This window comes from Arvicanthis niloticus, chromosome 24 (assembly GCF_011762505.2).
Source record: "Arvicanthis niloticus isolate mArvNil1 chromosome 24, mArvNil1.pat.X, whole genome shotgun sequence".
In the NCBI taxonomy this organism is placed as follows: Eukaryota; Metazoa; Chordata; class Mammalia; order Rodentia; family Muridae; genus Arvicanthis; species Arvicanthis niloticus.
Window position 1 is genome coordinate 13,918,551 of NC_133432.1, and position 24,910 is coordinate 13,943,460.

Sequence of the window (24,910 nt, forward strand, 5' to 3'; positions counted from 1 at the left end):
GAGATCGGGGTCCTCAACCCGCTTCGAGCGGCTCGCCCGACCCGGCCTCGGCTCCCCCCGCGGCTGCCACTGCCGGAGCCGCGCCTGGGGGGTTCGCGGGGGGGGGGGGGCGAGCGAGTGCGGGAATCACGGCGCGCGACGCCCCCCGAGGCCTAAGGCCCCCCGAGACCCGTCATCAGGATCGCGGGCGCCGAGCCTTGCAGGCTCTTAGGGCCCGGGACTGCCTCCCGGCTCCCAGGGACAACCGGGGAAAAGCAGGATGGCGGAAGGAAGGAGGAGAGCCGGCCGCCATTAGCCATAGCAGTATTGAGCGGCCGGGCGGCTTCAGCCTTGACTCCAACCCGACCCAACCCTCGGCTCGGCTCAAAAACCTGAAAATAAAACTCATGTTTGGGAGGGAGGAGCGAGCGCGGCCCGGAGGACCAGCAGCGCCGGGCTGCAGGCGGGAGAGATGCTGCGTCATGGTGCCAACATGGACGCCGGCCTTTTGTCCTTCTTCTCTTTGGAAGAGCAGGCGAGCACCGGAGCCCCGAAAAGCTGGCTTCCGGGTGCAGAAACCCCACAATCAAATGGGAACGACACTTAGGATGGGTGGGAAGGTTTCCTCGCCTTTTTAGTCCCTCCAGTCTCCAAACCACTTCAATTTCTTCTCTGCCACCAAGGTTCAGACCTGAGGCGAGCCCAAGGAACTAGCGCAGGCAGCTCCATGGATGCCCCAGGGTACTGAGGACAGGCTCTCTTCGCCTTTGGAGCAAAAGAGGCAGAGGGGTCTGGAGAGCCCTTGTCCCCTCACCCACCCACTGCAATCGGCTGCCAAACTCAAGAAGCCCCAGTTCCCAGTCATCTGCCCATGGCCTGCTCAAGCAAGAATTCCTCGAAGGGGGCAAAAAAACACTTTAAATTTCTTTTTAATTTTAGTTTTTTTTTTACTTACCCGCTCAGACCGGTGCCATGGAGTCTAGAAGAAAAAGCTGGGCGTTGTTTTTGGAGATGTTATTATAAAAATAACAGGGTTTTTTTTGGGGGGGGGGTGTAGTTTGGTTGTTTAGTTGGGGGAAAAATCTGGGGTTATGGTGTCCCTTTGTTGTTACCTGTTTTGTAAGTTACACTCATGGTATTTCTGCTCCTTCCACGACTGCAAACTTTCCAGGGTTGGGCTGGCAAAAAGGCGGCTTCGCTGAGGACTGTTTACTGCTCTGGATTTACCAATCGTGTGATCGTCATTAAGGAACAAAAGGCGAAAACACAAGTCAAATCAAACAAAAGGCAAAATTGCTCACCAGCCATCCCAACCGACCTAGAAAAGACCACCGAGTTAACGTAGGTGTTTGGCATGAACCGGCTAGGGCTTGTTTTCCAGTTTTAATCTAGTTTTCAGTGACGGCTTTCGGTCTTTTTTATACAAAATGTCTTCCTTTCTCTCACCCTCCACCACCCCACACCCAAGTCGAGAAAAACAGCTGTTTTTCTTCAAATAGATCGATTTTCAAAGAAAGTGTACGAGCTACTGGGAAGAAATCTGAATAGCAACTATTGCTGTAAACATTTCTTTTTCTTCAAAAAAAGCTCGAAGCTAAAAATCGTAGCTTTATAGAAGCAAACGTCTAAAAGCATTTTAACTGACTTACATCAGACAGAGACAAAGACACACATGCAGATGAAGGTTCCGAAAATTCAGGACATCTCAGGCGACAGTAACACGAAAACGGCAGTGCAGTAAGGACAGAATGGATTGGGTACTTACAATGTAAAAGGTTTTTAGAAAATTTAACAGTAACAACCGCTCACAGTTTTTTTTTGTTATTGTTGCCGTTTCGCTACAACTATACATTTAAAACATTACCTTGTTAAAAATAGAGTTAATAAGATGGTCAGGCTTAAGTGTTTAATAAAGGAAACTATATTTAAAAATTTATTGTTCAGTCAAGAGAATACAGATTAAGACAGCTCCAAGCTCCCCCTCCACCCACCCAAGAAAAAAAAAAGAGGAAAAAAATTAAATATGTCATTTACTTAGGTTTTTTTGAATTCAAAACTGTTAACTGCTGACATTAATAGTGTGCTATGACCTAGTTATACAAGACAAAGATGGATTCCAAGTCAAGGAAAAATCCAGATCTTTTTAAAAGGTCTTCTTCATTCTTCCAAGTGTGAGTCCTTTGGCAAATGTTAAACACATTCAGGCGTCCTGAACTGGATGGTGGAGTCAAAGGAAAAGCATTCCCCATTTGCAACAAAGGAAAAACCCACTTGGCCATTTAATTCCATTGCAGAAAAATGGCTCCCCTCATCTGTTGGCCTCTCCTTGGAGTCTGATGAAGGATGTTTTGAGATCAGCGTCTAATAACTCAAGCCCTATAGAAGCCGCGTGCTGATTGGCTGCCGCGCCCTGCCGCCCTGCTCCAGCCAATTACCTACCCACGGCCAAATTACAAACCCCCGAAAAGAGCCCCAATATGAAATACACCAGCACGAAGCCCCGGCGAGGCGGCTGCTTCGCCTCGGCAGCCCGAGAAGAGAGACCGAGGGGTCTGCAAACAGATCCACGCGAAAGCCGGGGAAGCCTCAGAGTTGAACTCACAAAATGGAAGCCGAGCGCTGATTGGCCGCCGCCACTCCCGGACCTTTAATAAAGAAAGGGGGAAGGAAAACGATAAATGCAAAAAAGGGGACTCTCTGTCGCTTGTGGCTGGAGGAAGGAGCATGTGTTCAAGACAATTACTGGGCGCTCCCCTCCAAAAATAAAAATAGAAAGGAAAAAAGAAAAAAAATAATAAAGAGCTATCTTCCCGGTCCAGGCGAGGGTTGTATCCTCCCAGGAATGTGAAGGCTACTGTGGTTCCAAACCTTGGTTTCCCCTCCCCAGCAAAGCTCCAGGGAGGGAGGAGGGGGGTGTGCGGGCCGAAGAGGAAGCGGGATCGGAGATACCTCGATTGCAAACTCGTTTAGGGGGGTCGACGTCTGCCTCCCTCCCGGGGCTCCTTGTAGTCAAACACACACAATCACCCCACTCGAAACCCAGCCCTTTTCGCCGAGTCTCCACGCGTCCACCTCCAGTCTGGGCAGTTTGGAAACAGTTTGGGAGGCCCTGGGGGCGCACGCCGTAGAGTGTTCCGTAGCTCGGAAGGGTAGCCCCAGCCGCGGGGGGGTAAAAGCCGTGGAGACCCCCCTCTACCCCCGCCAGTCAAGCCCCCCACCTCAGTCCCAGCAGAATAAATAAATTAAAAGGCCTTCCCCCCGGGGAGGGGGGGAGGCAGTGTGGGAGCGCGCGAGTGAGGGGTGGGGGGCCGCTGGGGCCCGGGGCTTTGGCGGCGCAGCTGCCGCCGCCGGGAGAGTGCCTGGGGAAGCGGCGAGGAAGGCGAGGGGAGGAGGAAGAGGAGGAGGAGGAGGAAGAGGAGGAGGGTGAGCGCTCGGGTCGGGCTCCTTAGCGGTGTATTGTGGGATGTGCGGCTACTGGGAGCCGAGCCTCCGCCGCCAGCCGCCTCCCGGGCAGCAGCAGCAGCAGCAGCGGCGGCAGCGGCGGCGGCAGCGGCAGCAAGGGCAGCGGCAGCTCGGGGCCCGGCAGCCGCTAAGGCGGCGGCGTCCCCCCCATCCCGGCCCCCGGTCCGGCCGCCCCGGCCTCGGCTCCCGCGGGGGACACCATGTACTGGCTGGCGGCGCAGGGAGGCCGGCGCCCGGCGGGGATGTAAGCGCGGCCGGGGAGGGAGGGAGGAAGAGAGGCCGCGGGCAGGAACAGCCGGGCGGCCCGAGCCCCCGGCCCCCGCCCCGGCGAGCGACGCCAGGCCTGCCGCGCGCCCCGCGCCCGAGCCGGGCCGAGCGCCACGCCTGGCGGCCGGCGGCAACCATGGGCCGGAGCCCGCGTCCTCCGTGCGCCCCGGACCGCGCCAGCCCGCAGCGGGGGCCCGGGGCAGCCCCTCGCTGGCAGCCGGAGACGGTGGCCGAGCGGGCGGGCGCGTAAACCCTCCGGAAAGGGTTTATTCTCTCGCTCCATTCTTATATTTTTTTTTTCGGGAGGTTGGGGGGGGGGGAGAGAAGAGCCAGCGAGACAAGCTTTCGGGGCGCGCTGGTAAGGTGGGAGGGGGTGGGGGCCAGCCGATTGGATTCTTGGGCGAATGTGTAGAAGCGGCGGAGAGAGGACAACAACTTGCTGGGTTTTCAGGTTGGGTTAACGGCATGGAGAACAGTCACCCCCACCACCACCACCAGCAGCCCCCGCCGCAGCCCGGCCCTTCGGGCGAGAGGAGGAACCACCATTGGAGAAGTTACAAGTTGATGATTGACCCGGCTCTGAAAAAGGGGCACCATAAACTGTACCGCTACGATGGGCAGCATTTCAGCCTGGCGGTGAGTAGCCGGCGCGCCTTCCCGCCACCCCCCACCCACCCCGGTGGAGCCCCCCAGACAAGAGGCGAACGGAGGGGGACCCTTCTCCCAGCCTCCTGGCCAACTGTCAGCCGAGGCTCCCTCCCCTCAGCCTGGTGTGGGACTGGTGCCTGGAGGGGGGTTCTGCCCCTGGGGAGGGTGCCAGCCCTTCCATACTGAGCCCCCTATCTCTGCCCACAGATGTCCAGCAACCGCCCGGTGGAAATCGTGGAAGATCCCCGGGTGGTCGGAATCTGGACCAAAAACAAGGAGTTGGAGCTGTCGGTGCCCAAATTCAAGGTAGGACCCCTCCTCTCTGTCTTATGGTCCCCCCCCCCCCCCCCCCCTTCCCCGAGTTCGAAAATAACGCCAGTCCTGACCAAGCCCAGCCGGATTCTGAGTTCCCGCCGACCAGGACTGGGAAGTTTTGGCAAGGAGGGGGGAGAGGGGTGTCCCCTCCCGGCCACTGTAAACAAAATAACACTCGGAGAAACTGTAACGAGGGCACTGATACTGTATCCTGCCGGTGGAGCTGGGGGCTCCGGGTCCCCACAAGGGGCCTGCACACCCAGGCCCCTGGCTCAGGGACCCGCCCCCCTCCCAGCCCTGTGGCTTTAAAGGGGACAACTTCCTAGACCAGAGGGTCGTCTGGGACCCAGCAGCTAGGATAGGAGGCCAGAATAGGGGGGTGGGGAAAGAGAAACTGTTTCTTTTTCCCCTTTCCTTTCGAACCCTGAGGACTTCCAGGTTCCAAACGATTTAATCCTCCGCTTCCCAGGCCCGCCCGCGTGCTTTTTTTTTGTTGTTTTGTTTTGTTTTGCTTTTTTAAACATTAAAAGAAAAAAATAAATCAACCTTTTTTTGTTTTTGTTTTGTTTTAACTGCTGGGCAAGTGAAGAATGTTGTGTTTTCTCTTTGGTTTTAATGTTTTCCAAACTCCCTCCCCCCACCCCCCTTCGGCCCCTGCCAGATCGATGAGTTCTACGTGGGCCCTGTGCCTCCAAAGCAGGTGACATTTGCCAAGCTGAATGACAACATCCGTGAAAACTTCCTAAGGGACATGTGCAAAAAATATGGGGAGGTGGAGGAGGTGGAGATTTTGTATAACCCGAAGACCAAGAAACACCTGGGCATTGCCAAGGTGGTCTTTGCCACGGTCAGGGGCGCCAAGGAGGCCGTCCAACACTTGCATAGCACCTCTGTCATGGGGAACATTATCCACGTGGAGCTGGACACCAAAGGTTAGTAGAGGCCCGTTGCCCGCCCTTGGGGGAGGAGCTGGAAGGCCACCTGTCAGTCTCCTTGTCTTGGAAACATCCTCCTCCCTTCAGAGTTAGGAGAACCCCTCTACTGTTGTCTCTTCCTTGGGATTCCCCACTACCACCACCTTATTTGTCTATTTATTTTTTTGTCCCCTCCGGAGGGCAGAGTCACATGGAGCCCAATGTGTTGTCTGTTGCTAGGAGACAGACTATAATTTACCAAATGTGCCATTCCTTAGCCACTTCACCCTTAGGGACCACCCGGAGGCTTCCCCACCTATGACACCTCTGTGGGCCCCTCTCAGAGCCCCAGTGGCCTGTGTTTAGACAGTCCCTAGTGTTGCTGCCTGTGTTAGGGGAGAAGGGAGGGTTTGTTTATTTGTTGGGGGCTGAGGAAGAACCATGTGCCTTTAAATTCATAAAAGTCATTCCTTAAAGATGTAGGGTTCCATGCCCCTTCACCCCCTACCGGTGCCCCTTCCCTGAACCAATCTGAGCCCTGGAGTGTTTCATTGATAATGTTCTGATAGCATTGATAGTGGATCTTGGGGGCGGGCTGCTCTGGGTGCTCATGGGTTGACACTTGTCTTCCCTCCTCTCTCTTAAAGAGACCGCAGCACCTTTGTTTGCTCAGTTGGCCTGGGGAGCCACACCTCCTACCTCCAGAGTTATTGACTCTTCCCCTTGAGTCCTGGCTCAGATGATAAGGTCTGGCAAGACACAGAGGGCATTCTCCCTAAGTTTACCTGTGTCCTTTCTAAGAGATTCCCCCAGCCTAAGGCAAAGTGCAGGACACTTTGGGACCAGGCAGGCAGTCCTGTGGTCCTAATGTTAAGTCTGGAGTTGGAGGAGGTGTACTGCATTGTTTACCCTGCCTGAGAGGACGCCAGGGGTGAGCACAAGGGTCTTCTTAAGTATCTGAGCACACACCAAAGGCAAGACAGAAAACTTTGTTTTGCTTTTAATGATGGCGACATGCCATCCCTAAGTCCATGCTGGGTGTTGCAAAGGGTTGTGGGCTGCAGTAATTCTGAATGGATTTGGTTTGCCCGCTTGGAAAGCCTGGGCCTAGTCATTTCTGTCCAGTCTACAGCTCTCCTGATCCTCGTTTCCCTTGTTCCTCAAGCTCTAGTAAATGGTTCTCCCCACCCCCCTGTGCACGCAGTGTGCCTGTGTGTGTGTGTGTGTGTGTGTGTGTGTAAACAGATTAAAATCTACTACTAGCCTTACACTAAGTTGAAGTTCGGTTTCCCCCAAGATGAAGCCTGAAGTCCCCTCCCCCATCACCTGCCCACATCTTAAGAAGCAGCCAAGTCTCACTACAATTTCATTTCTGGGGAGGAAAAAAAAAAAGAAAAGAAAAGAAAGAAAACAATACCGTCCTCAGATACTACCACCTATATTTGAGATTGTATTTCCAGAGAAAGAGACCAGTAGAGGGTAATTCAAGGAATGCCCCTCCTTTGCATATGTAAGCGGCTGCCTCTGAGGCTCCATGAATACCAGTAATCTGGGGTCTGGTTGATAAAAATCTCTCTCTGGTGGGTAGAGAGTTAGGCACAGGGCTCACTGGGACCATGAGGGCCCCAGGTAGGCCCCGGGCAGACTTGGGACACTCTTGGGGTTTAAGCCAGTGGGAAGCGTCCTGCAGTTGGTTGGCAGTAATAGGTGTGTTTGACAGTCTTTGCTTGTCTTTTGGCCTCAGATGTTAACAGTCACCTCTGTGACCAGACTTCCTCAGTCCTTGCTACAAGCTGTGGCTAGTCTATGGTGAAAGAATCTGGGGGAGGGGGTGGGTGGTAATGGCTTGCTTTTTTTTTTGGAACTATAGTCCAAATAATGGAAAGAACTTTTCATGGAGGATGGCATTTTGGGGTTAGTTTGTTTTGTTTTGTTTTGTTTTTGAGGGGGAGGAGGCTCTGTCCTACAAAGGCATTAGCCTCAGAATCTCAGGATCAGAAAGATGAGAGTTTTGCAGCTTTGTTGGACAGATGAGAGTCTTGAATGAGGTGAGAGAGGGTAGGACCCCAATCAGGGGACTTGTAGTATCCCCAGGCCTGTGGTCGCAGGCACAAGGGATCCACAAACATGCTAACAAGCAAGTTGGAATCCCCGTGGAGATGTGTCATGCTGGAGCCTCCATGGATACCCTTGTCCCTTGCCTGTTACAGGGGAAACTCGCATGCGCTTCTATGAACTGTTGGTCACCGGCCGCTACACCCCTCAGACCCTCCCAGTGGGTGAGCTGGATGCTATTTCTCCAATTGTGAGCGAGACCTTGCAGGTAGGCTTATCCCGATTGCTGTTCTGCCTCAGCGCCTCTGGCCTTAGATACCTAACCACACCTGCTGTAATAGGTTCAGAGCTGGTCTAAAAGCCCTGTTTTCCCAAGATCTGCTGCAGTCTATCTCCCCTGGGATTGGCCCATCCTCCCTGTAGCTTTCAGTCTACCTGGAGTCCCTCCTCCCATCCTTCCCTTCACCCATTCTGGGATTCCCAGAGATGCGGGGCTGTTTTTCCATACGAATGTCAAAACATCACTATGTTTAGGTCTCAGTGTCTGGTGTCTACGTACCCCCTTGTATTCCTGTTTCTAGAAAACAGAGTTCAGCTCCTCTTCCAGAACAGATGGCCCACTGTATATACCAGGACACTCTCCTAGCCAATTCCACTGAGCCACAGTTTGAACCTAGGTGGCCCCCACCCTCCACCCTTCAGACGGTTGAAGTCTGTTTGCCTGCTGATCAGAAGGCACAGGTCACACCGCTTAAATTTCTAGAATGTGTAAGGACCGTCCATCAAACCCAAGACCACAGTCATTGGTCACCTTTCAGTGTCACACTCTTTGATGTCAGATAAGCCTGAGGCAGGAAGGACATGTCAGCCTGTACCAAGATGTCAGGGTCTTCTCTTTCCTCCAGTATTAGGGAAAGTCTTCTGTGTGTGTCCAGAGGGGTAAACATCTATACCTAGGGGCTGGAAAAAAAATACCCTGAGAGCTTCCTGGCACTCTGTTTCTTGTGCTGGGAGGTTGTGGGCTCCCTGCCCCCTAGCAGCCAGAGTTCTAGTGGGAAGCGGCTCCATTCCCTTGCCCAGCTCCATCCTCCCTCCACTCTCATGATTTCTTTTCTCTCCAGCTATCAGATGCTCTGAAGCGCCTCAAGGATGGCAGCCTGTCTGCAGGCTGCGGCTCTGGCTCCTCCTCGGTCACCCCCAATAGTGGTGGGACCCCCTTCTCCCAGGACACGGCTTACTCCAGCTGCCGCCTGGACACACCCAACTCCTATGGACAAGGCACCCCGATCACGCCTCGCCTGGGCACCCCTTTCTCCCAGGATTCTAGCTATTCCAGTCGTCAGCCCACACCCTCCTACCTCTTCAGCCAGGACCCTACAGCAACTTTCAAGGCTCGGCGGCATGAGAGCAAGTTCACAGATGCCTACAACCGCCGTCATGAGCACCATTACGTCCACAATTCAGCGGTGGCTGCAGTGGCTGGAGCCACGGCTCCTTTCCGAGGCTCCTCAGACCTCTCTTTTGGGACAGTTGGCAGCAGCGGCACTCCCTTCAAGGCTCAGTCCCAGGATTCCACCACGTTTGCCCATACTCCACCTCCTGCCCAAACAGCCACTGCTTCTGGATTCAAGTCGGCTTTCTCTCCGTACCAGACTCCAGCACCCCCATTCCCACCACCCCCCGAGGAGCCCACTGCCACAGCAGCCTTTGGGAGCCGTGACAGTGGGGAGTTCCGGAGGGCACCTGTACCCCCACCCCTGCCTCCCTCTGAGCCTCCAGCCAAGGAGAAGCCAGGCACACCTCCTGGTCCCCCGCCCCCTGACAGCAACAGCATGGAGCTGGGTGGTAGGCCTACCTTTGGCTGGAGTCCTGAGCCCTGTGACAGCCCTGGCACCCCTACTCTGGAGTCCTCTCCAGCAGGGCCAGAGAAGCCCCATGACAGCCTGGACTCCCGTATTGAGATGCTGCTGAAAGAACAACGCACCAAGCTGCCCTTCCTCCGTGAGCAGGACTCGGACACTGAGATCCAGATGGAAGGCAGCCCCATCTCCTCCTCCTCTTCCCAGCTCTCCCCGCTCACCCACTTTGGCACGAACTCGCAGCCTGGCTTCCGTGGTCCCTCACCACCCTCCTCGAGACCCTCCAGTACTGGCCTAGAGGATATCAGCCCTACACCACTGCCTGATTCTGATGAGGATGATGACCTGGGCCTGGGCCTGGGGCCTCGGCCCCCACCTGAGCCAGGCCCCCCAGACCCTATGGGTCTTCTCAGCCAGACAGCTGAAGTGGATTTGGATCTGGCAGGAGACAGGACCCCAACCTCAGAGAGGATGGATGAGGTACCACCATGCCTGTCTGTCTGTCTGTCTGGGATTGATTTTGTCTGTCTATGTTTGACTCCTTGCCCCTTGATACATCTCACTAGCTAAGAGCCGGCAGGAGCAATGGAACCCCTGTAACAGTTCTTTTATCCCTGGAAGAGTCTAAACTTTTCAACTTGGGCTAAGTTCTGATTCTGAGCTCTATTGGAATTTGCAGAGACCCTAGGCTGTGCGCATGGCTCCAGGCCATTTTCTCTGTTAATGGCTTAGGAATGACCAATCCTGTCACTCTGGCATATTGGAGGTTGGCCAGGGTGCTGTGTGAGTGAGGCTGGCTCAGCAGACACTCCTAAGTGTTGCCTCTCAGAGCCTGGTGCACTGAAGAGACGAGAGAAAGCATGCAGGCGGAGCAGTTTGTCCGTCCATCTTCCTTCTACCAGTGGCTTTAGACTCTAAAGTTTAGGGGGGAAAGGTCAGGATTAGCTTTGGCGGGGAGTAGTGTAAATCAGGCGAAGATGTCTGCCCCCTACCCCTTCCTTTCCACACTCCATCTCATTACCCAGACCTCCTGTCTCAGAAGTTTCGAGGCTGAGGAGGTTTTCTGGGGGAGAGGAGCATTGTGTCATCTTTCTGGGCTCTATACTGGATCCTTGAACTGGGCCAAGCAAGCATGAACAAGTAGAAGCTCAGATACAGACCCATGCACCTATAGATACAGAATTGAGTGTCCTCCCTTCTCCAGACCTTCAATAAGCCCCTCGGGCTGCCTGGAAAGGAACTTTGGGGGCCAGGGGAGGAGGTGGGGCCACAGGTGGTGGAGCTCCTGGGAGCCTGCAGGCAGTTCTGGGGAAGTGGTTTCTGGCTTCAAGGGTCAAGGCGGAGCTGACAGGTGTACTTGAGCTAACTTGGCTGTAGGCCCTTCCCCCCATCCCTTCTAGGCAGCCTAGGTTTGGCGGATGTTTATCATGCCAGCCACCTGGTCCAGGGTTGAGAAGCTCAGAGTAGCTGGAGGCCATGGGCCGCCCTCACACTCCATGACTCCTTGGACGTGAGAAGAGGAAACTAAGGCTGGGAAGGCTGGAGTCTGGAGTGCCCCAGGACAGAATCACAGAGTTGAGCATCAGGCCTGCCCTCTGTCGCCCCCTGGTGGAGCCCGGGAGAGCCGCACTTAAGTTCTCTGGTAGTGCGTGGTGTCTGTAAGATAAAGAGCTCAGCCCCTACAAGGCTGAGGGAGAGGAGAAGCAGCTTGGAGAGGAACCGGTGGGAAGGGACAGGATAGGTAGAGGCTGGTGAGTAAAAAATACAAGTTTCAGCCTCAGAGCCTTAGCTATCTTGTCACACGGACTGTATAGCCTAAAGGAAGGCATTTTCTCTCTCTAGTCACAGTTTTCTCATCTGTTGAGTGGGTCAGTAAGAGTCCTGCTTCACCATCTCCATGGACACAAGGTGTCCCTTCATTCACCTGACCTACAGGAACTGCAGCCAGTCAGTTCCCACCCGCTGTGCGCGGGGAGGGAGGGGGCAGAGCCAATTTGCCTGTGTCCCTGTGATTGGCTGACTATAGCAGCCAGCGTTAACCCTCTGAGCGCCGCATCGCTGGGTGCTGTCCGGAGCTGCTGATAGGGCATTCTTTCTCTTCTTGCTCAGCTTACCTGGCCCTTCCTCCCATGAGTACCTTGAGAGTCAGTCAGAGTATAGATGTGTTGTGGTGGTGTACAGGGGAGAGTCTAGACGACGACACTTCTTGCCCCACGGATGACTCCTCTGAGGCCCTCCTCATCAGGTGGTGTGTGACCTCTGACCTTGCATCCTCTCAGCCTTCCAAAGCACTTACTGTCTGTCAAGCCTCGTTTTCTTAACATTTTCACCCAGGGTGGGGATGTGGGAGTCTGACCCACACAGGAGTCCCGTGTGGGACAGGAGCTCATCTTTGTAACCCTTCCTCCAGCTCTGTGCCCCAGGAGTTCAGTGCCTCTCTCCAGTTCCCAGGCTCTGATCCTAACTTCCCAAAGACCCAGGTCTCAAAGAATCCTCCCGCCTCAATTTTGGCCCAAGTTGTCCTTGACTCCTCCCCTTCCTACCCCCCTGCTCTTCCTGGGGCAGGTGCCTGGTGCTCTCGTCCCAGCCCAACTTCCCACGGTCTGTTGTGGGATGCTACCACGCATATCTGTAGCCCTCAGCCTTGCCATCCCGTTCTAAAAGCCAAGGAGACTTAAGTGAGAAGACTGAGGGGAAAAAAGGGCCCAGTGGGAGCATGCTTGCCCAACTCTAGGGCTGTAGAGCACTTACCTGGCAAGCTCAAAGCCCCAGGGCTCAGTCCTGTGCACTCAAAAACAACCAACACCCCCCCCCCCCCAATTTATCAGTTCTTAATGCCGCTAGCTACCTACCCCACCCAGGCAGTCAGCACTTGCTCAGCGGGTGCCTTTTGCACAAGGCCCTGCTGGCCACAGTGAAGACCACACACTGACTGAACCCAGGCTGAAGAGCCACTTCCTGTTTCAAATCCCGGGCTGTGTCTCTGTTGCAGGGTCTCCGGGAAGTTACTTAAGCCTTCCCATGTCCCAAGTTCCTCCTTAGTAAAAATGGAGAGAACACACCTACCCTGCCCAGAGTTGTTCTAAGGACTAGCTAATATATGTAAATTTTCCTGGCACTTGGGAAACCACACTGAGTGTTAACTCTTTCCTGTGATCTCTCAGACTGTCTCAGACTGCAGCTGAGTTCTCGCCACTCTGTTCCCTTCTCCGCCCCCCTCTTTCCCCTTGCCCCCCTCTTTCCCCTTCCCCACGCTGAACTCTTGTTCCGGGGATAGTTCATTTCAGCCCCACCATTTTTTAGAAGCTCAGCTCCATGTACTTCGAGCCTTGCGTCTGTCTCGGTCACTTGCAGGTTCTCCACATCTAGAACAGTGCCGGGCACACAGATGCTGAGTGAATGGCTATTTTGATGCCCCTTGTACCACAGGGGAAAGTATGGTTTGGTATGGTTGATTGATTTGCCCGATGTCTGTCCTGCAGCTGAGAGTCTCCCATACTGATCCCCTGATCCCAAGCCTCCAACTCCTGGGTGCTTGAAAAATGCTTACAAGCCCCTGTCTTCCCTCGATGCTCTCTTCCAGGGCCAGCAGTCCTCAGGAGAGGACATGGAAATCTCAGATGATGAGATGCCCTCGGCCCCCATCACCAGCGCTGACTGCCCCAAGCCCATGGTGGTGACTCCAGGGGCAGGGGCTGTGGCAGCCCCCAACGTGCTGGCTCCAAACCTGCCCCTGCCCCCACCCCCTGGCTTCCCTCCATTACCCCCACCCCCTCCCCCACCCCCACCTCAACCTGGCTTCCCCATGCCCCCACCTTTGCCTCCACCCCCACCACCCCCACCCCCAGCCCATCCTGCAGTGACAGTGCCCCCACCACCCTTGCCAGCACCCCCGGGTGTCCCACCCCCACCCATCCTTCCACCACTGCCCCCCTTCCCACCGGGACTATTTCCTGTGATGCAGGTGGACATGAGCCATGTGCTGGGTGGCCAGTGGGGTGGCATGCCCATGTCCTTCCAGATGCAAACACAGATGTTAAGCCGGCTCATGACAGGCCAGGGTGCTTGTCCCTACCCACCCTTCATGGCCGCTGCAGCTGCTGCTGCTTCTGCTGGGCTGCAGTTTGTCAACTTGCCGCCTTACCGGAGCCCGTTCTCCCTGAGCAACAGTGGCCCAGGTCGTGGACAGCATTGGCCACCCCTGCCCAAGTTCGACCCCTCCGTGCCGCCACCAGGCTACGTACCACGTCAGGAGGACCCGCACAAGGCCACAGTGGACGGGGTCCTGCTCGTGGTACTTAAGGAACTCAAGGCCATTATGAAGCGTGATCTCAACCGCAAGATGGTAGAGGTGGTGGCCTTCCGGGCCTTTGACGAATGGTGGGACAAGAAGGAGCGGATGGCCAAGGTATGTAGGCAGATGCTCCGGGAGCCTCTTAGGGTGATGAGAGGGCCAGCAGGAACCGGGCTAGGCATCCCTTTCTCTGAAGATGTGTTACTGGATGTGTGGTTGCCTCTGCAGCCAGCAATGAGACTCCTTTAAAAAGTGCCAATGAGCCGGGTGTTGGTGGCACACATTTTAATCCCAGTGCTTGAAAGGTAGAGGCAGGCAGAATTCTGAGTTTGAGGCTAGCCTGGTCTACAGAGTGAGTTCCAGGACAGCCAGGGTTACATAGAGAAACCCTGTTTTGAAAAACCTAGATGGGTAGGTGGGTGGGTGGGTGGATGATGGATGGATGGATGGATGGATGGATGGATGGATGGATGGAGCAAGCAGCTAACTGAGCATGCTGGACCCATGGCCACTGGCTACGTGTGGCTTTTCCCCTTTCAATAAGAGGAGACGAAACAAGAGTACACATCAGACACAGTTCCTCATTGGCCCACGCTAAGTTTCAGATGCTCGGTGACTTCCTGACCAGTGGCAGCCTGTCCAGGTAGTCCCATAACCAAGACCTCTATGACCTGATTCACCTTCCTTTTCTCTTCTGATGAATTTGGCACCAAGTCTGACCTTTCGGGGACCACCACTTTCCCTTTTTTCTGGAGGCTTGTCTATCCAGACCCTCACAACTGACCCCTAACTGCCCTTTCTTTACACACAGAGGGACATTGTCTTGAATCCTTTTTCTTTAAGAGATGGCATCTCAGCCTTAGTAGCTGCAAGGGCCAGGCTCTTTCCTGGCTTCCTGGCTTTAGTGTTTTTAAGTCCTCTCAGTTAAACTGAGAGTAGTGGCATATTCCTTTAGTCCCAGCAGCACTGGGGGTGGGGGCTGACGGTGGGGGAGGGGAAGGCTGCAGGATCTCTATGAGTTCGAGGCCAGCCAGAGTCACATAGTAAGACCGTGTCTCAAAAAAAAAAATATGGTAAAATAGTGAGAAGGAATGCCTCAGACACTGCCCTTGCCTCCTGTCCTTGCTGCCCCTCACCCAGCCACTGAGGAAAGCAGCCTTGCCAATTCTGCTGTCCCTCCCTGCACTGTACTTTAGGGAGCTCTGTGACTAGGGACTTGTTCTCTGCGGTGTAGGTAAGTGAGGCCTGTCAGTACTCGTATTATGGGGTAATAAAACCAGAGAGAATTACCCGCCACACAGTTCTTTATCGTTAACTTGAATTGTGTTGGCCCCCCGGGACAAGTAACAGTCACAGCTAACGAAAGCTATGTCGTCTGTAACTTGAAGTGCCTGAGCTTTGAAGATAGCTCGCTTTGTCCTGTTCCTGTCCATCCTTTCAATCCAGTCTGTCAAAGCCTTGAGTGGACACCTGTGGGTGAACACTGAGTAGCTATGCAGGTGTGTTCTGTATTTTGCTTTTTGTTGTTTTGTTTTAGTTTTTTTTAAAAAAATATTTATTGGTTATGTATACAGTATTCTGTCTGCCTGCATGTATGCCTGCAGGCCAGAAGAGGGCACCAGATCCCATTACAGATGGTTGTGAGCCACCATGTGGTTGCTGGGAATTGAACTCAGGACCTCTGGAAGAGCAGTCAGTGCTCTTAACCTTTGAGCCATCTCTCCGATGCCTTGTTTTAGTTTTTCAAGACAGGATTTCTCTGTCTAGCCTTGGCTGCCTGGAGCTCATTCTGTAAACCAGGCTGGCCTTGCTGGCTTCAAACTCATAGAGATCCACCTACCTCTGCCTCCCAGGCACTGAGATTAAAGTCGTGTGCCACCACTGCCCAGCTGTTGTGGTGGGTTGTTTGTTTGTTTGTTTGTTTTGTTTTTTGTTTTTTGTTTTTCGAGACAGGGTTTCTCTGTGTAGCCCTGGCTGTCCTGGAACTCATTCTGTAGACCAGGCTGGCCTCGAACTCAGAAATCTACCTGCCTCTGCCTCCCAAGTACTGGGATTAAAAGTGTGCGCCACCACCGCCTGGCTATTGTGGTGGTTTTTAAGACAAGGTTTTACTATGTTGCCCTGGCTATCTTTGTTTCTTGCTACATAACTTCCAACTCAAAGATCCACCTGCCTCTGCCTCCTGAGTCCTGGCGTTAGAGACGTATGGTACCTCACGTGGCTCACATACTGAAGACAGTCTCAGTTTTAATTACAGTTAAATCTGCTTTATGTTTAAGTAAATTATTGAAGCCAGGTGATGCACGCCTTTAATTCTAGTGCTCAGGACAGAGAGGAAGGTGGAATCTCTGTGGGTTCAAGGCCAGCTTGGTTGGTCTACATAGCAAGTTCCAGTACAGCCTAGGCCACATAGAGAAACCCTGTCTCCAACACAGGCTAACCTCAAATTCCCTTTGTAATAGAGAATGATTTTGAACTTAGAATTTTCCTATTTCCACCTCTGGGTGGGTTAGGATCCCAAGTATGCCCCATCACACACAGTTTAGCAGACTCTGGGAATGGAACCTAAGGCTTCATGCTCGCTAGGCAGGCATTCTCCCATTTGAGGTGTATCCCCAGCTCTGACTAAATTCTTTAAACCAGATGTGAAGCAAACCTGACATCCTGCGCATGGGAGGTGCCCCCACCACCCTTGCGGGGAATGTCAGGAATTTAAGGCCACACAGTTCCATGCGTAAATCAACAAAAGTGGGTTAGAGGGATGTCTCAACAGTTGTAAGCACTGGCTACTCTTGTAGAGGATCATGTTAATTTGCCAGCTGCTACATGGCAAGCCAAAGCTATCTGTGAATATAGTTCCAGGGATCCAACTCCCTCTTCTGGCCTTCACAGGTACCAGACATACACAGCACACAGACATACATGAAGACTAAGTACCTGTACACATAAAATAAAAAAATAAACTTTTAAAAGAAATTATATAACAAATTTAAAAGGTTAGGAACTTGGGTTTGATTTTTTTTTCTTTCTGTTCATTCTTTTTTTGGGGATGGGGGTGGGGGTGGGAGGTGTTTTATTTTGAGATAGGTTCTCGTATAACTCAGGTTGACCTCAAATGTGCTATGGAGCCAAACAAAGTTGTCCTTAAATGCTCCCATCTCCCAGGTGGTAAGGATTATAAGTGTGTGCCACTAGACCCGGCTTTGCTGTTGTTATCATTGTTTGTTTGTTGGTGGTATTTTATGTGTATGGATGCTGTTGCCCGTATGTATGTGAGTGCAGTGAGTGCCTGCCTGGGGTCCACAGAGGCAAGCATCGGATGCCCTGAAACCGGAGTTACAGATGGTTGTGAGCTGCCATGTGGGTGCTGGGAACAGGACTTAGTCCTCTGTAAAGTTAGCCAGTGCTCTTAATCACTGAGCCATTTCTCCATACCCACCCCCCCTCCCACCCACCCCCGCCCCCTACAGCATTTCTCTGTGTAGCCCTGGCTGTCCTGGTACTAGCTTTGTAGTCTAGGCTGGCCTTAAACTTAGATCCACCTGCCTCTGCCTCCCAAGTGCTGAGATTAAAGACAGGTAACCCCCATGGCTGGCTTCCCCCCCCCCCCCCCCCGCACTAGCTCAAGAGATAAAATTGGTTTCAATTAATTTCTGAGAGAAGAACCTTTAAAGCTTTGTTTCTTCTCTTATTGGGTACATTGAGTCAGTTGTGTAGACACTGTGGACTGTTTGTCCACACACTGGAGCCATACAGCACAGGAGAATTGGACCTTGGTCCCTGTGGTAGTGATGCAGACATGTCCTTACAGCACAAGGCTCATTCCTGCCTCCCACTTGGGGAGGCTACTGCTCCAAGAACTGCAACTGTAGTAGTGTTGGTGAGGCCCTGGTGGAAGGGCAGTGTGGGGCTCTAGAACCCTGGGAAGGGAGTGAGGTGTGGCCAAGTGTATGGGAAGAAAGTGCTATTACCTAAGGCTGCCTGCAGGGGGCAACAGCAATGCCTCGGACTGACTCCTCTCCCATCCCAGGCCTCCCTGACCCCCGTGAAGTCTGGTGAACACAAGGACGAGGACAGGCCAAAGCCCAAAGACCGGATCGCCTCCTGCCTGCTGGAGTCGTGGGGCAAGGGCGAGGGCCTAGGTTATGAGGGCCTAGGCCTGGGCATTGGACTGCGGGGCGCCATTCGCCTGCCTTCCTTCAAGGTCAAGAGGAAGGAGCCACCGGACACAGCCTCTTCTGGTGATCAGAAGCGGCTTCGGCCTTCAACATCTGTGGATGAGGAAGATGAAGGTCTGTTCTTTCCAGCTGCTGGCTGGCCGTTCATTTCCCCTTCTCCCTATCTCTGCATCCCTTTTCTAACTCCTGTTCCCACAGAGTCGGAACGGGAGCGTGACCGGGACATGGCTGATACCCCCTGCGAACTCACGAAGAGGGACCCCAAAAGCGTGGGTGTGCGACGCCGGCCAGGACGGCCCCTGGAGCTGGACAGCGGCGGGGAGGAGGATGAGAAGGAGTCCTTGTCCGTGTCCTCATCTTCCTCGGCATCCTCATCCTCGGGATCTTCCACCACCTCACCCTCATCCTCTGCCTCCGACAAGGAGGAAGAGGAACGAGAAAGCACTGAGGAGGAAGAGGAAGAAGAAGCAGAGGAGGAGGAGGAAGGCCCCAGGAGCCACATATCATCGCCCTCATCCTCATCCAGCTCTGATAAGGTCTGTATCAGAGGCTCCTGGGTGCTGGGTGCTGGCACGTAGGCCTCCAGCTCACCTGTGTCCCTCTGTCCCTTTATCCCAGGATGATGACGATGACAGTGATGACCAGATTGATTCTGATATCGATGATCATGGTACAGCCCGGTCAGTGGCCAGTGAGAAGGACAATGGAGATTCTGAGGAAGGTAAGCAGGGAAGTGGGCATCCTGGCCCCGCCCCCAGCCTGTGCTCCCGAGCTCAGTTGGAACAACAGTCACTGATAATTCTGGGACCAGTATTTTAGTGCATTTGAGAGGCGTGCTCATCAAAGCACAAACCTCGTCCTGTGTTAGGATTCCAGCTACACTAAATGGCAGCCTGGGTGAGTCCAGAGACCCAGAAAATAAGCAGTGGGTACTTGTGCAGGGTCTGGGTGGGAGAGGGGTGTTGGGCGGAGTACTGCAGAAGGAGGTAGCTTCTGCTGTTGATGGGAGAGCTTAAGAGCTGAGTGGAGGGGTGGTTACCTCTTTGGGAACCTGTGGGGCACCAAGATTGTTCACTTCCTAATGTACTGTCTTATGTTAATCTCACCTTGCTCTTTTCATACTGAGAAGTAGTTTCCTCCCCTTCAGCATTTGAAGGCTGTGTTCAAATAGCTTCGGGCTCAAGGCCTTTGAGGAAATACCTAGCCTGGGGTGGGAGCAGCCCGGCTGTGAAATAACCCTGTCCTACTTGTGTCCCTCACCCAGAGGAGACCGAGAGCATCACCACCTCAAAGGCCCAGGCTGAGTCATCCTCGTCGCCGTCCTCCAGTGAAAGTTCTGGATCTTCGGAGTTTGAATCCAGCTCTGAGTCCTCATCCTCATCTTCATCCTCAGAAGATGAAGAGGAGATGACTGTACCTGGGGAGGAAGAGGAGGAAGAAGAAGATGAGGAGGAGGAGGAGGCGAAAGAGACTGAAATGGCTACAGCAACGGTAGTGGCCATGGCCGAAGAGAGCACGCCTCCAGCGGGTGGTCAGGACTTTGAGCAGGACAGGGCAGAGGTGCCTCTGGGCCCAAGAGGCCCCATGAGGGAGTCCTTGGGCACAGAAGAGGAAGTGGACATTGAGGCTGAGGACGAAGTCCCAGAGATGCAGGCTTCCATGCGGATGGAGCCTCCATTGCCCGTGGGAGCTCAGGAACTGGAAGGGAGCCCAGAGCCCCCAGAAGAGCCAAGCCCAGATACACAAGGGGACATGTTGCTCTCTCCAGAGCTCCCTGCCAGGGAGACAGAGGCTCAACCCCCATCACCCCCTGAACATGGTCCAGGTAATCCTACAGCCTCCTGAGTGGGAGTCAGGTGGGGCGTGTGGCAGAAAGCTGGGTAGTATCTTTGTGATCAGAACCAGTCCTAGGTCTTGGAAGGGCCTCGGCAGACCCCTTCCTTGGGATCACTGACGAGCTCGGTGTTCAGTGCCAATATGCCCAAGGGTTATTCCTTAATCCATGTTTCTCTGAGGTACCCCTATACACACACTCAGTGGGAACCCATGGTCTGTTTAGTGGCAGTTAAGTAGAACCTCCTGTGGGTGCCAGTTCAGGTGAGAGGACAGTAGCCTCTTCAGCTTGCACCACCTTTAGGGCAAAGCGAGTGAAAGGCTCATGGGGGGCGGGGGTGGGGTTGGGTGGTGCTTGGGACTGGAGTGCCTGGGTGGCAGGAATAAATGGTCTCTGCCAGACACAATGTTGCCATGAGCACATCCTCTCCAGAATCCTTACCATTAGTTAATTATAATTCATTGTAACATTTCAGAATATTTAACGTAGCCGAATGTGCTTAGGCTGTACCTTTATGAGATCAGGGGAAAAGCAAACTGTAGATTTTGTATAATGTGTTGACTGAGTACAGGCCACAGTACTCTTGAAACAGTAACTCAACAAGAAGGTTCTTTTGCCTCCAGTGCCATTTTAGGCGTTGTTAATATAATAGTAGATCAAATGGACAAAGATACTTGTCCTCACGAAGCATATATAGTAGGTCAGAGTGACAGGTTACATACAGCAAATACTTTAGGGAAAATTAGATCCCAAGAGGGTGGAGACAAACGTCAGGAGAAGTCTATGAAGACTGACAGGGACTCTGATGAGACTTAGATTTTGTTCCGTCATGAAGCAGATGGGCCTCAGGAACAAAGTAGTGTTTCGTTCTCTTGAGTTCAGACCCACGACCTTGTACGTGCGTGCCGGGCAAGTACTGTACCACCAAGCTGTGCTCTAGTCATAAGAACCTAGCTTTTGAATGGGGAAGGCTAGCATTGCCCCTCTTGGCACTGACAGAAACCCCTTCTGGATGCCTGACCCCGGGCTGGTTACTGAAGAGCCTTGCAGAGTGATAGCCCTATGGCAAGCTAATAGGTCAGTAAGAATATAAGGCTCTGAGAGATGTTTGAATTAAATAACGATATCCTGGTTTTGCCTACCTCTCCACAGAGTCAGACCTAGAAGTGGAGCCCGAGCCCCCTCCGATGCTTCCCTTGCCCTTGCAGCCGCCATTGCCGCCCCCTCGACTGCTCAGGCCACCCAGCCCACCACCTGAGCCTGAGACCCCAGAGCTCCCCAAACCTCCTGTCCCCCTGGAGCCTCCTCCTGAAGACCAGCCTCCACGTACCCCAGGCCTCTGTGGCAGTCTGGCCAAGTCACAGAGCACAGAGACAGTGCCAGCCACCCCAGGCGGGGAGCCCCCACTGTCAGGGGGCAGCAGTGGCCTGTCCCTGAGCTCCCCGCAGGTGCCTGGCAGCCCGTTCTCATACCCATCCCCGTCCCCTGGCTTAAGCAGTGGGGGCCTCCCACGGACACCTGGTCGGGACTTCAGCTTCACACCTACCTTCCCTGAGCCCAGTGGACCCTTGCTTCTGCCTGTCTGTCCCCTCCCAACTGGCCGACGAGATGAGCGTGGCCCCCTGGCCTCTCCAGTGCTCTTGGAAACTGGCCTGCCTCTCCCCCTTCCCCTGCCTCTGCCCTTACCTCTGGCATTGCCTGTCCCTGTGCTGAGGGCCCAGCCTCGGCCGCCTCCCCAGCTGCCTCCTCTGCTGCCTGCCACCCTAGCTCCCTGTCCAACCCCCATCAAGAGGAAGCCAGGCCGGCCCCGGCGATCTCCACCATCTATGCTGTCCTTGGATGGGCCTTTGGTCCGGCCACCACCAGGACCTGCCCTTGGGAGGGACCTTCTACTCCTGCCAGGCCAGCCACAGGCCCCCATTTTCCCCAGTGCACATGACCCTCGGGCCGTGACCTTGGACTTCCGGAACACGGGGATCCCAGCACCCCCGCCGCCCCTCCCACCCCAGCCTCCTCCACCCCCACCTCCACCACCTGTTGAACCCACCAAGCTGCCCTTCAAGGAGCTGGACAACCAGTGGCCCTCTGAAGCTATTCCCCCAGGACCTCGCCGTGATGAGGTCACTGAAGAGTACATGGACCTGGCCAAGGCGCGGGGACCATGGCGACGGCCACCTAAGAAGCGCCACGAAGACCTGGTGGCCCCGTCAGCCTCACCCGAACCCTCACCACCCCAGCCTCTCTTCCGGCCCCGCTCAGAGTTTGAGGAGATGACCATCTTGTATGACATCTGGAACGGTGGCATTGACGAGGAGGACATCCGCTTCCTGTGTGTCACCTACGAGCGCCTGTTGCAGCAGGACAATGGCATGGACTGGCTGAATGACACACTCTGGGTCTACCATCCCTATATCCTGCCAGATTTGGGGTCCACATCCTTCAGGAGCAGGGAGCCCCCCCCCCCCCCCAGGCATTCCACCTTGTCGGTCACAACCAGGGAGGCAATAGTACAGTCATCGCCCCTATCAAGTGGTCGCCTGTGCCAGGCCTGTCTCACTCCCAGAGGTAGCTGAGCTGGTCTCAGGTTGAGGAGGCTGAGCTGGTCCCTCAGTGTGGCTCTGCCTGGCTGAACTGAATCCCCAGTGGCTCCCTCTGGCCTGGAGAGTAATATACAGGGTAGTTAGTTAAGTCTCATTTACCACAGGAAGAAACTGGTCCTCAGAGAGGCTAAGTGATTTACCCAAAGTCTCACAGCTACCTAGTGGCAGAGCTGAGTTCTGAAGGCAAAGCCTGCTCTAGAATCTAGCTACAATACTATCCTAAAGTTGGGTTGTTTCAGACTGTCCTGCTGTAAGGACAGAACTATCTTGAGCCCCACTTGTCCACACTGTTGTGAACATTTGCTGCCTCAGGAGTTCTTTAGAGCACTCTGAATATATTTAACTGTACACAGACATAGCATTGCCCTACCTTCCCGTGAGAAACGGGCAGAAAGTAGTAATAAACATGACTAATGTCATGCATCTAGGTTCAGACCATCAGAACTGGCTAGGTGGCATTGAGGTGGGTGGTGGACCTGGGCATCCTTACCCCTAGAGATGGGTCTGAGGCTGGGGAGGTCAGGCAGAGGGACCATGAGGGGGAAATCTCTGAGAATGTCCATGTGGCCCTTGACCCACACCCACCCACCAGCCTTTCCTCAGCCAAGAAGAAGAAACGGGAGGACGGTATCCGTGAGCACGTGACAGGCTGTGCCCGAAGTGAGGGCTTCTACACCATCGACAAGAAAGACAAGCTGAGATACCTCAACAGTAGCCGTGCCAGCACAGACGAGCCCCCCATGGACACCCAGGTACCGTGAGCAGGGCCTGTGTAAGTCTGAACTCAGAGTCAGGTAGGAGTCTCTGGCCAGGGCCTTAGGCAGCATCCTTCTGGCCTGTGAGTTGAGACTGTGGGAGGAGAAAGGCAGCGCTGGGGGCTTCTAGCATAGTCTGGGTTAGGTAGGTAGACGCAATCTCAGAATTAAAAATAAAGAAAAGAAAGAAGGCTGGTTTTTTTTTTTTTTTTTTTTTTTTTTATTCTGTGGGTAGTGTAGTGGTGGCGCACACCTTTAATCCCAGCACTTGGAAGGCAGAGGCAGGCGGATTTCTGAGTTTGTGTCCAGCCTGGTCTACAGAGTGAGTTCCAGGACAGCCAGGGCTACACAGAAAAACCCTGTCTCGAAAAAAAAAAAAAAACAATAATAATAATAATTATTATTATTATTCCCAAGATGTTGGATCCCCCCCCCCTTCAGCACACACCTGTGCTGTACCAGGCATCAGTGAATAAGACAGTTATTTTCTCATGGTGTGGGCGGAACATTCAAGCAAACATAGGATCAGGAGCAAATGCTGTGGATAAGGGGGGATTGATGAGTCCAAGGGGTTCTGAGAAGGATCCAAAGAACAATAGGAAGAAGCTACAGAGAATCGAAAGGGGTCTTGATAAGATGGGGGTGGGGGGAGGTTCAGCTGTGAGAGAAAGGAAAAGAACTTCAAGGTGCTGATAGGAGCCAGTGGGGGCAGGCCCTTTTTTTTTTTTTTTTAAGATTTATTTATTTGCCGGGCGGTGGTGGCGCACACCTTTAATCCCAGCACTTGGGAGGCAGAGGCAGGTGGATTTCTGAGTTCGAGGCCAGCCTGGTCTACAGAGTGAGTTCCAGGACAGCCAGGGTTACACAGAGAAACCCTGTCTCAAAAAAACAAAAAACAAAAAACAAAAAAAAAAACAAAAAAAAAAGATTTATTATTATTATTTTTTTTAATGTGTGAGTACACTGTGGTTGTCTTCAGACACACCAGATGATGAGATCTCATTACAGATGGTTGTGAGCCACCAAGTGGTTGCTGGGAATTGAAGTCAGGAAGAACATTCAGTGCTCTTAACCACTCTGGTTAAGGAGGAGCCATCTCACCAGCCTGGAGGCAGTGCTTCTTTAATCTCAGCACTCAGGAGGCAGAGGCCAGCCTGGTTTACAGAGAGTATTCCAGGACGGCCAGGGCTACACAGAGAAACCTTAAACCTTGCCTCAAAGAAACCAAAACAAACAGAAGAAGAGGCAATAAGAGCTGGAAAGCCATGCTTGAAGCCAAGGGGGCTGGGGGGGTGTGTGACAGGGCTACATCTGTCCCTTTTTGACTTGTCACCCCACCCCCACCCCCTGTCGTGCCAGCAGGGTATGAGCATCCCAGCACAGCCCCACGCCTCTACCCGGGCAGGCTCAGAGCGGCGGTCTGAGCAGAGGCGTCTCTTGTCCTCCTTCACCGGCAGCTGTGACAGTGACCTGCTCAAGTTCAACCAGCTCAAGGTGAGGCTAGGCTAGACCTCCGTTGGGGCAGCTAGATCAGCCTTGGGACCTAAGAGTACTCACCCATCCTGTTCTTCCCTCCCGTCAACCTAGTTTCGGAAGAAAAAGCTCAAATTCTGTAAGAGCCACATTCACGACTGGGGCCTGTTTGCCATGGAGCCGATTGCCGCTGACGAGATGGTCATTGAGTACGTGGGCCAGAACATCCGCCAGGTCGGTGCTACCTCAGGGACCGGTAAGGGGTGGGTGAGGAGTG

At 53.8% G+C, this 24,910-nt stretch overlaps 1 protein-coding gene across 1 annotated transcript in view; it reads left to right on the top strand.

The window, feature by feature from the left end:
- The first annotated feature begins 3,336 nt into the window (after window positions 1–3,336).
- Setd1b (SET domain containing 1B, histone lysine methyltransferase) overlaps window positions 3,337–24,910 on the top strand; it is a 29,425-nt gene continuing 7,851 nt past the window's right edge. Inside the window, exons 1-15 of the mRNA XM_076922809.1 lie at window positions 3,337–3,685; window positions 4,160–4,344; window positions 4,564–4,662; window positions 5,333–5,603; window positions 7,796–7,908; window positions 8,762–9,979; window positions 13,083–13,907; window positions 17,824–18,085; window positions 18,170–18,507; window positions 18,590–18,692; window positions 19,236–19,796; window positions 20,958–22,214; window positions 22,991–23,157; window positions 24,523–24,654; window positions 24,748–24,867. Of these exons, the coding sequence (XP_076778924.1) occupies window positions 4,174–4,344; window positions 4,564–4,662; window positions 5,333–5,603; window positions 7,796–7,908; window positions 8,762–9,979; window positions 13,083–13,907; window positions 17,824–18,085; window positions 18,170–18,507; window positions 18,590–18,692; window positions 19,236–19,796; window positions 20,958–22,214; window positions 22,991–23,157; window positions 24,523–24,654; window positions 24,748–24,867 (5,637 nt within the window). The 5' untranslated portion in view covers window positions 3,337–3,685; window positions 4,160–4,173. The remainder of the gene's footprint in view (window positions 3,686–4,159; window positions 4,345–4,563; window positions 4,663–5,332; window positions 5,604–7,795; window positions 7,909–8,761; window positions 9,980–13,082; window positions 13,908–17,823; window positions 18,086–18,169; window positions 18,508–18,589; window positions 18,693–19,235; window positions 19,797–20,957; window positions 22,215–22,990; window positions 23,158–24,522; window positions 24,655–24,747; window positions 24,868–24,910) is intronic.